Source organism: Zalophus californianus, chromosome 8, assembly GCF_009762305.2.
Source record: "Zalophus californianus isolate mZalCal1 chromosome 8, mZalCal1.pri.v2, whole genome shotgun sequence".
Classification (NCBI taxonomy): domain Eukaryota; kingdom Metazoa; phylum Chordata; class Mammalia; order Carnivora; family Otariidae; genus Zalophus; species Zalophus californianus.
The window spans coordinates 78536865-78550884 of NC_045602.1; the positions used below are offsets into that span (position 1 = coordinate 78536865).

Here is a 14020-nt window from a genome sequence, read left to right on the forward strand (position 1 = left end):
CTCCTAAGACCCACCCTCAGACCTACAGATTTCCTCTCTCACAATCTTCAAACCCACGTTAACAGGAAAAAAAAAAATGCCACTGTTGTTTTTAAACAGTCCTGGTAGCTTGTTTGGATCATAAGAGGTGAGAGCCTGTGAGGGCCAAGACTGTGCCCTTTTTCCTGGTTTCATGGACAGTCTCCAGGGAGCATGTCCCGCTTGTTCACCCACGCGGGGCACACCCCGTCAAACGATACCGCTCTCAGGGTGCCACGGTTTTATAAGTGACGCAGGCCTGGGCAAAGGGCCGATGGAGTCAGAGGCTTCCCAAGGTCAGCATTTACGAGGGTCTGATAACACAGCATGTTCCTCAGCAGGGGAGTGGTCAGTCCTTGTCCAAGGGCAGGGGTTTATGCAGGCCTCCAAGGTGGCAATTTATGTGAGTCTTTTCCCCAGTGGGGGCCTGGGGCCCGCTTTGCCTTCTTTCTTGTTTTCATAGCATAAGCTATAACTGCTTTAGGACTCTGTTGCTCCTAGGTGAGAAATCTGTGAAAAAGCATTTATAAACAAATAGCAATGCACGAATCACATGTGCATTTGGATGTGTGAGGTCGGGAAACTGGTCATGTGCAGGCACATTTACTGGGGGCACCCCAGGCATCAGAGGCTTTGTCACACTCTTGGCTTAGCTTCAGGTACAGCTGCCCAGCGCTCCTCAGGGCAATCCTAGCGGACATCCCCAAGCCGTCCAGCCCGATCTCCTCATCTCAAAGTGGAGACCCCAGAAGCTGGAGACAGGCTCGAGGACATAGAGTTGTGATAAACAAGCTTGGACTCGAAGTCCATTTGCTCACCTGCCACCGTGCAATTAAAACAGCCTCTCAGCAGAAGGCAGTGACCAAAGTCCATCTCTGGGCATGGAGACAGCTCTCCATTACCTGCCAGATAATATAACTGGGGACGGAGAGACACTATTGATCTGAAAATAATTTTGAGCTACCGCAGACAAAGGAGAAAAAGTAGCGAAACTCTATTACATGGCACTCTCTTAAAATTCAGCATGGACACAAACACCCCACCTTGGATTCTTTGTGGCTCTCTAGGGACAGCTGGAATTCTGCAAGATCTGTCTCAAGTGGCCACTGGAGAACAAGTGATTAATTTCAGGGATGACCCTTGTCCACAGGGCTTAGATTTTCCTTCCTCTGTTATCCCTTGGCCCTCCCTCGCTACCCCCGGACAGGTAGGGAAATCTCTCCCCACCTAAGAAATGTTCACGGCTAAGGTTTATTCAGTCTTGATTTTCAGAGCAGTGTCATATTCCTAATGACCCTCACAAACCTCCCTGTAAGAACCTTTTCAACCCCCCATTTCAGAGACAGGAGCACAGAATCTCATGGAGTAAAGGACTTGTCCAGGATCACATGGCTGATATGTAACAAGGCTGGGATTTGAACACAGGCTTTGTCTTTACTCTCCATTCACTATATCAAAGACCATTTCATATTAAGGAGTATGACCCGCCCCCCTTTTTCCTATACACCATTCTCTCCCCATGATAACTTATTCATTGAGTGGCAAACAATAGTTACTCAGCCTTGGCACTATTGAGACTTGGGACTGGATGATTCTTTGGTGTTGGGGGCTGTCCTGTGTACTGTGATACGTTTAACCCCTTGCACTAGATGCTGGTAGCGTCTCCCTCCCACCACAGCTGTGACAATCAAGTAGGTCTCCAGACACTGCCAAATGTCTGCTGGGGGACAACATTGCCCCCAATGGAGAACCACCACAGAACGACAGAACAGTGAAGAACATCTGGCTGCAGAGGACGTCTACATGGCACCAAACTCCCCTCCCCAGGTCACGTGCTATGTTCCTTTGGGCAAGTTCTTTCACTTTACGCTGCGTTCCAGCTTTCCCATTTATAAAACAGGATTATTGTTGGAAATTAAAATGTAAAGCATTTAATGATTTTTGGCACTTAGTGAGTGCCTAATATACATTAACTATTATTGTCATTATCTACCTGTATACTGAGTGTTAAGTGGTGGTAAATCCACTACAGACCCTGGCTTTGGGAAGCTGATACAGTGCGGGAGACAGACACACAGACAAACAGGTGAGGTGCACAGCTCTTACAGGGTGTCAGACAGAAGCCACTACTTGCCCCATAACAGTGCCATCTAATAGAACTTTCTGCAGTGGTGGAAATGCTCTCTGTGCTGCCAGCTAGTCATAAGATACAGGGCTGCTGAGTCCTTGAGATGTGGCCATTGTGACTGAGAAACTGATTTTTTCAAATTTAATTTTAATTCAAGTTTACATTTAAACAGCCACATGTGGGGTGCCTGGCTGGCTCAAGTCGGTAAAGCGTGCAACTGATCTTGGGGTCTTGAGTTCCAGCCCCACATTGAGTTTACTTAAAATAAATAAATAAATAAATAAACAAACAGCCACACGAGGCTAACGGTTCCATGTTAGTTAACACAGATGGATGCTTGCTACTCAAATGCTGATCTGTAGACCAGCAGTACTGTCCTCATCAGAATCAGAATCTTCATTTAAAGGAGATTCACAGACATCTGTAAGTTTGAGAAGCACTGCCCTGGAACAGGCGTTCTCCACATTGGCCTCACGTTAGGATCACCTGCGGAGCCTTTAACACTCCCATCGTCTGGGCTCCCCCTGCACCCATCTACCTGAGCCCGTGGGGGTGATGACCCCGATTTGCGGCCAGCACTAGGAACCAATGATCTCAGTGCTGCTCCAAGCTTCCGGCTTGAGGGAGCCTTGCAGAGCCCACGATGCCTTCTGGCTGACACAGAGTGCCCGACTGACCAGGTGGTCCAATTCCTGAGCTGGGCTGATGCCCCTGTTCCAGGATCTGGCGAACGCTCCCTGAAATCAGCCAGTGCCCCCTGCCTTGTGTCTGGATGTCCACTCCCAGGGCTATCCTGCTGGTGTCCCTGCAACCCTCAACTCTGGCCTCACCCCTCAGGTTTTTGGCACTCTCTGCCCGGGACACTCACCCGCTTCTGTCATGAAGATGCTGCCTTCCCTCTTCAAGCCCACTTCTCTCCCACTGTACTGAGCCCTGGGCTAAGCACACAGGGGGCTTCAGTCCCCACACGAGGTTTACGACTGCCCTGGAGAAAAGTGCTTCATGCACTCAAAGCGGCACCAGTGTGGTAGACGGATGGTGGGTGGCACTGACCCTCCATACCCTAGGGAGTGGGCTGCACCTTTGTAGGAACCTGACTGCTGGGCTGCCAGGTTTTAGACAGAGCAAAGCAGAACACGACCCTGATCTATGGTCCATTACCCTGCCCCAGATGGGAACCAGAAGATTCTCATACCTTCCTGGTATCCACATTTGGATGGCCAGGACCTGTTGATCAAAGAGGACATTTTCATCCGTTGGATTGAAAAAAAAAAAAAAGACAGACTGACAACACCTAGTGCTGATGGGGGTTGAGAAACAGTCTCTATTCTGCAATATTCCACACACACACTCTTCTGGGGTCTCGTCTTCCCATGTTGGTGTCTTCACTGATTTAAACCAGGACAGAGAGAATCCCATTCCCACATACTGTTCTATGCAGCTCTGATGAGGATACTTTGGTACATCCTTAGGAAATTATGACTGTCCTTAGGAAATTATGGCTGAAACTGCAGCACATTTTGTAGTTTCAATGCTTTTGCTGCCCCGTGTATTACTATTACTAATAACCTTGTTTTACAAAGGAGGAAATGAAGACTCAGAGGTTAAGAAAGTCACTTGCTCAGAACCCCACAGCCCCTGAAGGTTGGACCTTCGAGTAAAACCTCTATATCCACACTCTTCAATCTTACCACCCAGCCCCATGCCTTGCCCTTGGTGTCCTGCAAACCATGGCAGGGTACACCCACTGCAGGTCAGGAGACCCCCAGGCACGGATACTCCACAGAGAAAAACAAAACCGTGGATGTGATCAGGGGGCTCAAGATTGAGTTCAGGAATGCAGAGTTCACTCGGGGCAAGCAGGGGTGTGTGCAGAGTGGGGAGGGGAGCTGGTGGCATGGGTGGGGCTGGAGATGTCAGAGGAAGTGAAGGAGTAGCCGGCGAACTTAGGAAGGCAGAAATGTTGACCTCGGCCAGAATCTACAAAGCCTTAAATGCCTTCCCCAGGCGTCTTTTATTCCCATATACAGTGGGAAGGCATCGAGAGTTTTAAAGAGGAAAGCTCCATGGTTAGACCCAGACCGGGGAAGAGAGAGTCGCAGGGAGGTGCTGTGGGCGTCGGGTTAAAGACCAAGAGGGCTGACGTGGGAGCAGGATAAAGACACTCCACATTAGGATGGCCAGGACCTGCTGACCAAGGAGGACATTTTCATCAATTGGATTGAAAAAAAAAAAAAAAAAAAAAACTGACAACACCTCGTGCTGATGAGAGGGAGGAGAAAAATCTCTATTCTGTTAGAATAGGTGTGAACTGGTAAGGGGGGCAATCTGAAGCTTGAGTCAGAAAGCCCACTTTTAAGAATCTATCCTAGAGAAGCAACAGTGTGATTCCATTGAAATAAAAAAGAATAGTTATTGCAGCAAAAAAAACCCCCAAAAACCAAAAAAAACCCTCAATGCACTCCGAATGCCCTTCAAATCAAGTAGGGAATGGTTAAATAAAATATGACATGTGTACTCTGTAGCCCTTAAAAGGAATGAGATCGAGTGACTCATTCTGATCAGAAAAGAGGCCCATGTCTTATTGTGGAGTAAAAGTATCAAATTGTGAGCCAATACGTATAACACTTTTGTGGGGAAAAAAAAAGACTCATGTGCCTCTATCTGTATGTTGATATTGATGTAGCTCTGACTGCAAAGTGCACAGGAAGGGGCTGGTGGTGGTTCTTTCTGTGGGTGGGATTTCCGAGGTTCAGAGAGGGGTGGAGAAGAGGCGACTGTCACTTTTTTGTGCCATTTAAATGATTATTCTAAAATTTACATAGAGTAAAATTCATCTTTTTTGTTATACAGTTCTAGGAGTTTTAACACACTTAGATTCTTGTAAAAAGTCACAAACACAAATTGTCAACACCCCAAAGAATTCTCTCATGCTACCCTTTTGTAGGGGGACCCTATCTCTACCCCCAGCCCCTGACAACTACTGATCTGTTCTGTCTCTATATTTTTGCCTCATCCAGATGTCATATAAATGGAATAATACAGTTTGTAATCTTTTAAGACTGGTTCCTTTCACTTAGCATATGTACTTAAGACATTATTATGTGCACTGACAGTTCATTCTTTTTTTTATTGCTGAGTAATATTCCATTATTTGAATGACTGATTGAAGGATATTTGGGGTGTCTCCAGTTTTTGGTGACTATGAATAATGTTGCCATAAACATTCATGTACAGGCTTTTGTGTGAACCTAAGTTTTCATCTATCTAGAATAAATACTTAGATGTGGAATTGCTATGTCATAATGTAAGTGTATTTTTAATTTTGTTAAGAAGCCGCCAACCTGTTTTCCAAAGTGACTGCACCGTTTTGCATTTCCTCTAGCAATGTATAAGAGTTCCAGTTGCTCTGCGTCCTCTCCAGCATGTGGTCAGATTAGCTCTTTTATTTCAGCCATTCTAATATGTAATGATATCTCAGTATTGTCTTAATTGGTGTTTCTGTAATGGCTTATGATGTTGAACATCCTTTCACATGATTCTTTGCCATTGGTATATTCCCACTGGTGAAATATCTGCTCATTTATTCTGCCCATTTTCTAACTGTATTTTTTGGCTTTGTACTGTTGACTTTTGGAAATGCTTTATATATTTTAGATACTAATCCTTTATTGGATATGTGGTTTGCAGATATTTTCTCACATTCTGTAGGTTGTCTTTTTATCCTCTTAATGGGGTCTTTGGCAGAGCAAAAGTTTTAATTCCGGTGAAGTCCAATTTATCAATTTTTCCTCTTATGGATCATGCTTTGATGTCAAGTCTAAGAACTCTTTGCCTGGTCCTATGTTCCAAAGATTTTCTCCTAAAAGTTCCTGAAAGTTTTATAGTCTCACTTTATATTTAACTCATTGGCCCCCTTTTGAGTTAATCCTGGTGCATGATGTGACTTAGGTCAAGGTTCCTATTTTTGCTCACAGATGTTCACATGCTCCAGAACCATTTGTTGAGAAGATGAAATAAACCCATGCAAATATGGCTTTTTAAAAACAAAGGCAAAAATAATTCACCTGAGCTCCTTGGATCTGTAAATTCATGTTTTTCAAAAATTTAGGAAGTTTTCAGTCACTATTCCTTCAGATATTTTTTTCTGCTCCAATCTTTCTCTTCTCCTTCTGAATTCCTATGATATGAATGTTAGACTTTTTAACAGTGTTCCAATGGTCTCTGAGGCTTTTTTTTTTTTCCCTCTCCACACTCAGGCTAGATATTTCCTATTCATCTGTCTTGAAGCTCATGGGTTCATTTGTGATCCCTATTCTACTGAGTTCTTCTAATGACTCTTTTATTTCTGTTACTGTGTTTTCCTGTTCTAAGAAGCCTGTATTTTTTTAATAGCTTCTATTTCTTTGCAGAAAATTTCTATCTTTCCATTCATTTCAAGAGTGCTCACTCTTACTTCATAGAAAATGGTGTACTTGTTTTCAAGTCTTTGTCTAACTTCAATTCCAGTTTCTGCTGCTAAAACAGAATACAGCAAAGCTTTGTGCCTAAAAAAAGACGATTAATAATAAATTTCACATAGTGGCTCTTACTAATATTCACAGAGAGCTTTATATTCAAGCATAAGAGGGCACAAAATAAGCAGTTTTTTTAAAACCATAAACTCATGAGTTTGTTGCATTTTTTAAAAAATAAATACTATTGTTAAAAATAAAAATAAATAAATAAAGTGTCTAATAATGCTAACATTTGGATCACCTCAAGGTTGGTGTGTGTTGATTGCTTTTTTCTTAGAGAATTTTTTAGGTTCTCCTGATTCTTTTGTATGTTGGACACTTTTGGTTTGTATCCTAGACATTTTGAGTGTTATGTTGAGACTCGGTCCTGTTAAAATTCTCAAAGGTTTTGCTGTGCTGATTCTAGTTGGTCTCATGCAGGTGCAACTTGGAGAAGAATCCTGCACTTCATACACGTAGGTAAAGGACCCTTCCTCAGGTGTTTCCTTTTTGTGATTTCCACCCCCAAGTTTCTCTGGCTAGAAAACCAGGGCTTAGCCTCTGTACTGCGGTGTGCTCTCGTGACTGGGGCCCCTCAGGGCAGAGTGGCGAGAGAAAGAAGCCTGCGGGACCACCACCTGCACACCTGTCACTGTTGCCACTGCTGTGGAGGGGCTGTAGTTTCATTACCAGACCTCTGCCAGGGTGCTCTCTAGAGAGTTAAAGGGCTCTGACCCTCAGGTGCTGCTATGGGTGGAGGTGGGTGCCTTTTTGCTGGTGCTCACCTGAGTAGGACTGGAAGGATTAAAAAAGCTCTGCCCTAAAAGATGCCATTGCCACAGCGACCAGGACAAGAGGTTCCAGTCTGCTGCTGGCACTTGCCTGGCGCAGGGATGAGAAAAATCCAAGGAGCTCCACCCTGCTGGGACTGCTGTCATATACAGCAGCTTGCTGCTTAGCTGCTAGCGCTCACCTGGAGTAGGGCCAAGACCATCCAACAAACTCTGTCCTTTGGAGCTGGAGCTGGAGCTGGGCCTGGTGGTGGCTGGGAGCAGGAGCAGCAGGACTGGAGAATCACAGAGCTGGGGCCTGCAAGGGTTGTTGGTACCACGGTGGTAGGGCAGGGAGGTCTTCAGAGTCCTGATCTCGCTACCCAGCCCATCCATTCTTACCTGCCTTTCAGAATCCTGACGTTCACTTCCTGCATTTTGTCCAGGGTTTTAAATTTCATCAGTGGGAGAGAGAGGGTGGTGTGTGTTTACTCCATTTTGGTCAGAAAGGCATGTCCCTTTTTATGTAACTACAGAAAAGCAGGATTACAAGGTGATTTTTCCCTATAATTTTTAGGCCTTTCAGTATTTTCCATATTAAAATCTTTTTGACGACTCAGAGATCTCTAGCTTATCTGCATAGATGGGGGAACTGAGAAGGAAAATGATCTGGGGTGGGGGAGGTGTGGATAAACTGAATTATGAATGTTGAGATTTGTGCCCACAGATGGCCAGGGGCTGGTTGCTATGGCTGAGGGGGTCAAGGGAAGAGAGAATTTGAGGAAACAGGTGGAAACCTGAGATGTGTTCTGTCTGGGGGCACCAAGGAGAGGCTGGTGCACTGGGAGGCAACCAAGGATGAGAAAATATACGCCGTTTGAGGGGCACAGGAAAGGTGGAGAAACAGAGGCCCAGAGTGTTGACCATACTTGGTCAGGAAGGGATGGTGAAGGGGAGGACAGGCCAAAAGAAAAGACAGGCATGAACAGACTTGGTTTTCTTTAAGAATTCAAGATATATGAACACAGTTGACCCTTGAGCAACAAAGGTGTGAAGTGCTAGCATCCATTTGTATTTGAATTTTTTTGGATAAATAGAGTACAGTACTGTAAACATATTTTCTCTTATGATTTTCTTAATAATATTTTCTTTTTGTTAGCTTACTTAACAGTAAGAATGCAGTATACAATACATATAACACAGAATATATGTTAATCAACTGTTCATGTTATCAATAAAGGATCAAGAGTAGGCTATTCGTAGTTAATTTTGGGGATTATATGTGGATTTTTTGACAGCACAGGGGGCCAGTGCCCTTAGGCCCTGCACTGTTCAATGATCTGTATATTTTTTTAGCATGATACCAAAAAAGACCCCTTACTCGAATGAACTTGAATACATCTAAAGTAACTATATCATTAGAGTAGGTGACAGTTGCTTTCCTCCAGAAAATGCCCCTGACACCCAAAGACAAGATGGGCATCTACCTACACTCCCCTGTGGCATCCAGCTGCCACCTGCCTCCTCAGACTGGTAAGCTCCTTGAGGAGGAGGTCCTCATGTTTGTCCTGACTGCCTTTTGGAGACGGCACAGTGCTGTGTGCATGGCAGAAATGCATGAAATATTTGTTGCAAGAATGGATGCATAATGAGTGAGTACTAGAGAGAGAGGTTCAGAGACCTGGCTGTGCCACTGTTATCACCAGCCCATCTGGACCTAATGAGCTTGACTGGAGGCTAAGGCTCATTATCAAATGAGGCCCCTAAGTGACAATGGCAATTTGTCTAGCTATTCTCCAAAATATCCCACATGTGACCACAACTACATGAAATATAAATTACACACAGAGAAAGAAGAACGACCAGAAGTAAAGGCCAACAGGGACAATATCTAGAAAGCGGACTCCTAAGTGGCTGTTTTTTTCTATATACCTTGTGTATTTTACCATTTTTCCACACGAGAATCTCTAACTCTTCTGCCCTACTCATCCTGTGCTCAGGAGGGTGCTTTCCGACCTGTCATTTAGACTCCGATATGGACTGGCCTACCAGGAGGAGGGGTAATGTCCTGCACAAATGAACAAGGCTGGTAACCCTGAGCCATTCACCTCCTATTAATGGTCTCCCTTGCACTGATGAGCACAAATATGGTACTGGCCTTGCGGTAACCACCCCAACTGGCCCTGTGAGGTCCAGCCCACTTGGCAAAGCTGGGCTCCTCTGTTTACTGCAACAACTGGGGAATCCTCCCTGCCTCCCCCGCTGAAGGGTTCTTCCACGCCTTCAGAGAAAGAAGACAGAATGTGGACGAGAGGAGGAAGGATAAGCAGGAGTGCTGAGGACAAAGTGCTTGAGTCCCACCTGCGACACCTCAGTAACCTGGCTTTATGGTGTGTGCCCCTGAAAGGGGAACAGGGGTGGCAGCCCATCTGGGAGTTCTGGGTAAAGTGCCTGCTACCACAAGATAATAAACAGCAGTAATTAGGCCTTTCTGGAAAGTTGAATAATACTGTTATTAAAACTTTTATTATCTGTATGTTTTATATGAATTTCATTGCTTCCAGTGGCTAGATTTTGGGAGCAATGAGAATGACAGAAATAATAGGAATGAATTAAACCACAAGCAGATCCAGTGTCTGGGGGAGACACAGAGGCTGCTTTCACTAATGGGATCTGACAGCAAAGACCCTGCGATTCTGCTCTGGTCTACATGAGGCATCCCCCAGACCCCAAGGTCCCAGGCAGCAGCCACAGCCTGTCCTGATATTTGCCCCTCAAATACCAACCACACTTTGGGAGAGTCGGTTTCAAGCAGAATGAGGGTAATTCTTCCCTTCCTCTCTCTGCACTGAAATGAAAATCACTACCCCCGCCCTAAAGTAACCTGGATTCTTTCACCCTGGAATTCATCTGGATCAGTTATTTCTGTGGCTTAGAAAATGTTAACAAATGGACAAGACAATTCTTTTATGCTATACTTTTAAGTCAAGCTGTTAATATATACTATATTGTATTTTTTAAATTAAAGAAAAAAAGATAAGGTCTTTATAGACCATTCCAGGCATTTGACGATGAACAATCCCAACTCTCACAGCTTATGCTGAGGAAGTTATAAATTATTAACATGTCAAGCATTGCCCTTGGAAGCTGCTTTTCCAGCTCTGACCATGAACCCAAGTATCCTGTGTTTAAGTTCCATTCAGTCAGCAAGCCCCTGAGAGACATTTTCAATAACGGGCTATGAAGGTGGACGGTGCTGATGTCAGGGTTTTATCTGCACCGAGCAAACCCCCTCCTCCCTTGATATCTCAATGGGTTTCTGAAACACTCTACAATAGCTTCAATAACCTCACTGGCGATTTGCAGAGTGGATCATGAGCTCCAGCTTGAACCTCTCCCAAGGCTCCCTCACTGACTATCCTAATGTAGGGGCCACAGCAATAGCAAAAAACCACCGCTGAGTCAAGGGGCCGTGGATCAGGAAGGCCACGCATGTGGGCTCTTTGAGGGCATGTTCCTGGCACTTCTGCCTAGAACTGTCACCTTCACAACTTAAAGCACTATATGTGTATATACGTATATACACACACACTGCATTTTCACTCACTTCCCAGGAGGGAGGCAGAAAAGGTAAGAATTTCTTTGAACCTGTCTTTACATTGCTTTCTGTGAGCTCATTTTTTCCTCATATGTGTGCACTTCATCTTCTTTTCAGGGTGTGGGGTCCCTAGGAGAGCGGGGTCCTACTTCCTCAGTCTCACAATGCAGTGTTTCCGTAGAGTTCTGGACTTAGAGTAGCCACTTAAAACATCCTGAAAGTTTTGTTGTTTTTTTTTTTCCAAATAAAATTTGCCATGGAAAACTTCTCCTTAGGGCCTTCATCACATGCACACATAACTCGTTTGCACAGTTTTGTTTCTGGCACACTGATTTCCATTGATAAAAGAACTATTCTTTAACTCTGCCACAAATACCCACTTCCAACAGATTTCTCGTTTCATCTGAAACACTAAAAATAAAAAGTGACAAATGTCAAAGACATAGAAAGGTCATCTATTTTGTCTCTGCTCATTTTAAAGGACAGTTGCTTTAGAAGATTCTTACATTCTACCCCAACCTTCACACATCTCTTTTTCGGGACAGGAAATTAACGCCCACCCCGAGGGGGCTCCCCTTTTAACAAAGACTTGTGACTCCAATAAATGGGATGCTTCCTGCATGAGGCTGGGCCACATGAGCCAGATTATTAAACAAGAAAAAAAAAATTCCTCCTGGGGGTGAGGGGTAGGTCAGAAGGACACTAAAGTGAGAGAGGAGCCAGAAGATTCAGGAGTACCCAGAAGTACCTCCATCTACCAGAGTACCCGTATCCCAGGATTCTGGAATTCACTGAGCTCCTGAGGGAAGAAATGAAAGCAGCAGCTGAGTGATCCCCTGAGTGATCCCCATCTCCTCTTAGGGAATATGCAGCAAGATGTTTTTCATTTTCCTGACTTCTCTGAACCGCCACAAAGTCCTGCTATTTGTTTCCCCCTTCTTCAGTTTCTAACTCTTGACCAATCGTGTTAGCGGTACCAGGAGAAATTCTGATTTTTAATCCCAGTTCCCCTGCAAGGTTTCCACCCCAAGTGCTGACTACTCCGTGGACGTGGGATTTGCCCACGGTCCCGCCCCTTCCCCACCAGGCGACTCCGGCTCTTACCAGCTGCCCTGTGCGGCGACCGCGTCTCGGCCATCCGGCTCTCCCGTCTGGGGTCCGGGGATGGCGCGGCCTTCGCCAGCTCCCCGGGACTGGGACTGGTGTCTGGGGGCGGCAGGGGGCGACTCTGCAGCAGCGGCTTCCTGGGCAGGGGAGGCTTGGCGCTGAGCGGCTCCGAGGGCCGGGCCTTCCCCTTTCCCTGCTCGTGCGGGGACCGTGCCCCTCGAGGGGAGGGGGCCTTCGCGACCGGACATTTCTCGTCTTTGGGGAGCAAAGCCAGCCCCCCTTTTCCTAACCGGATTTCAGTACTGTATCTCTTTATTCCTCTGACCTCGACAGAGGACACCTCCCTGTGCTTGAAGGACAGAGAAGTGGAGCGCAGCTTGACGGGAAAGGGTCTTCTGTCCTCCCCTGAGGGCGGCTCGCGGGCGGCCGGGCAGGGGTCTCCAGGGGCATCCCGGGGGGTCCGGCCCGCCCCGGCCGCCGAGTCCCCCGAGGCCCGAGAACCGCTGCCAGCCGTCGCGGGTTTCCCGCCATGGGGCTCGGGGGGGCGCCTGCAGGTCGTCGAGCGCCGCCTCGCTCCTCCAGACCAGGTTGCTCTTCAGAAGCGGCAGGCGGCCGGCCGAGGCGCCCACGGGGCCGGTGTGCTCCAGCACCCGGGCGCTGCCTGATCGCGGCCACATCCGGCCCGACGACACCGAGAACTTCACGGCCCGCAGCTCGCTGCCTCCCCGCTCCACCTTCCGCTCCGGCGCCAGCCTCTCGGGTCCCCCCTGTGGGGGCTCCACGGGTTCGGCCCTGGGCTGCTCGGCGGGGGCGGCCTCTCCGTCCAGGGGCCGGGAAGTGCGTTCCTCTGCAGGCGACTCGCAGGCGGGCGGCGCGCCGGGGCTCGCGCTCACCGCCGGGGCCTTGTGCTTCAGGCAGCTCTTGGGGGCCAGGGGGCTTGGGGCGGGGGCCTCGGGATATCCCTTCCCTGCTCCCTCGGGCTCGGGCTCGGGCTCGGGCTCGGGCACGGCCACGGGCACTTCCACGGGCACTTCCAGCGTCAGCTCCACTTCCTTCTGGACACTTTGGTCTGGCCCCCCTGGACCAGGGGGAGTCTCCGAGGTGGTGGCAGGGTCAGTCTCAGGAGGTGTCGTGTCCTCCTCAGGGATAGAAGGAGATAGCCGAATCTCCACGTCTCCAGAAGGGCAAACCACCTCATCAGCTGTTTCCCTGGCTGGGGGACATGTGCTTTCCAGGGACACTTCCTCCCTCTGGTTTTCACTGTTGGGATTATGGTGTGGGGAACCTTCTGGCAGAGATAGGGTCTCCGAGCAGGGAGCCGGGCCTGACACAGGGTCAGTGACCTCGGGGGTGGCTGCGCGGCTGGAGGGGTTATCCCCAAGGAAGCTGTCCTCCTCCTCCTCGGCGCTGGCACTGAGGGCTGGGCAGTGCTGCAGGCGTGCCCGCCTAGCACGCAGCCCCCCGGGTTGCAGCATGGTGGCTGGCCCCCCGGGCTCTGGGCTTCTGTCCAGTACCACATCCTGCTGTGCAGAACTGGGGCTCTCTTCTGTGCCAACTCTGGGTAATGACTTCTCATCGTATTCCTCTTCCTCGGGGGTACCCGTCAGATCACTAAGGGATTCAGACTGTGCTCGCTTGGAGAAATAAAGGACAAAAGACAGCATCATTATGTCGAATATTAGGAAGCCTATGACCTTTCCATTTTGTACAAGGCTTAATATGGTTTAAAGGAAGCAGTGTGTCTCTAAAGCCGGCACCTAAGCAGACCTTCACACATGGTGTCTCTTCTTAATCCTTCCCTTACCGGTCTATTTGGAAACTTGCCTTACAAGTTCAGCGTTCAGCAGAACAGTGGCCGCTATGCTCTTTTTTTTTTTGAATGCATATTTTTCTTATTATGTTA

The 14020-nt window shown here is 47.5% G+C and overlaps 1 protein-coding gene across 1 annotated transcript in view; it reads right to left on the reverse strand.

The window, feature by feature from the left end:
- CRACDL (CRACD like) overlaps positions 1-14020 on the reverse strand; it is a 60657-nt gene that overhangs the window by 9480 nt on the left and 37157 nt on the right. Inside the window, 2 exon segments of the mRNA XM_027622504.2 lie at positions 12115-12661; positions 12663-13751. Of these exon segments, the coding sequence (XP_027478305.2) occupies positions 12115-12661; positions 12663-13751 (1636 nt within the window).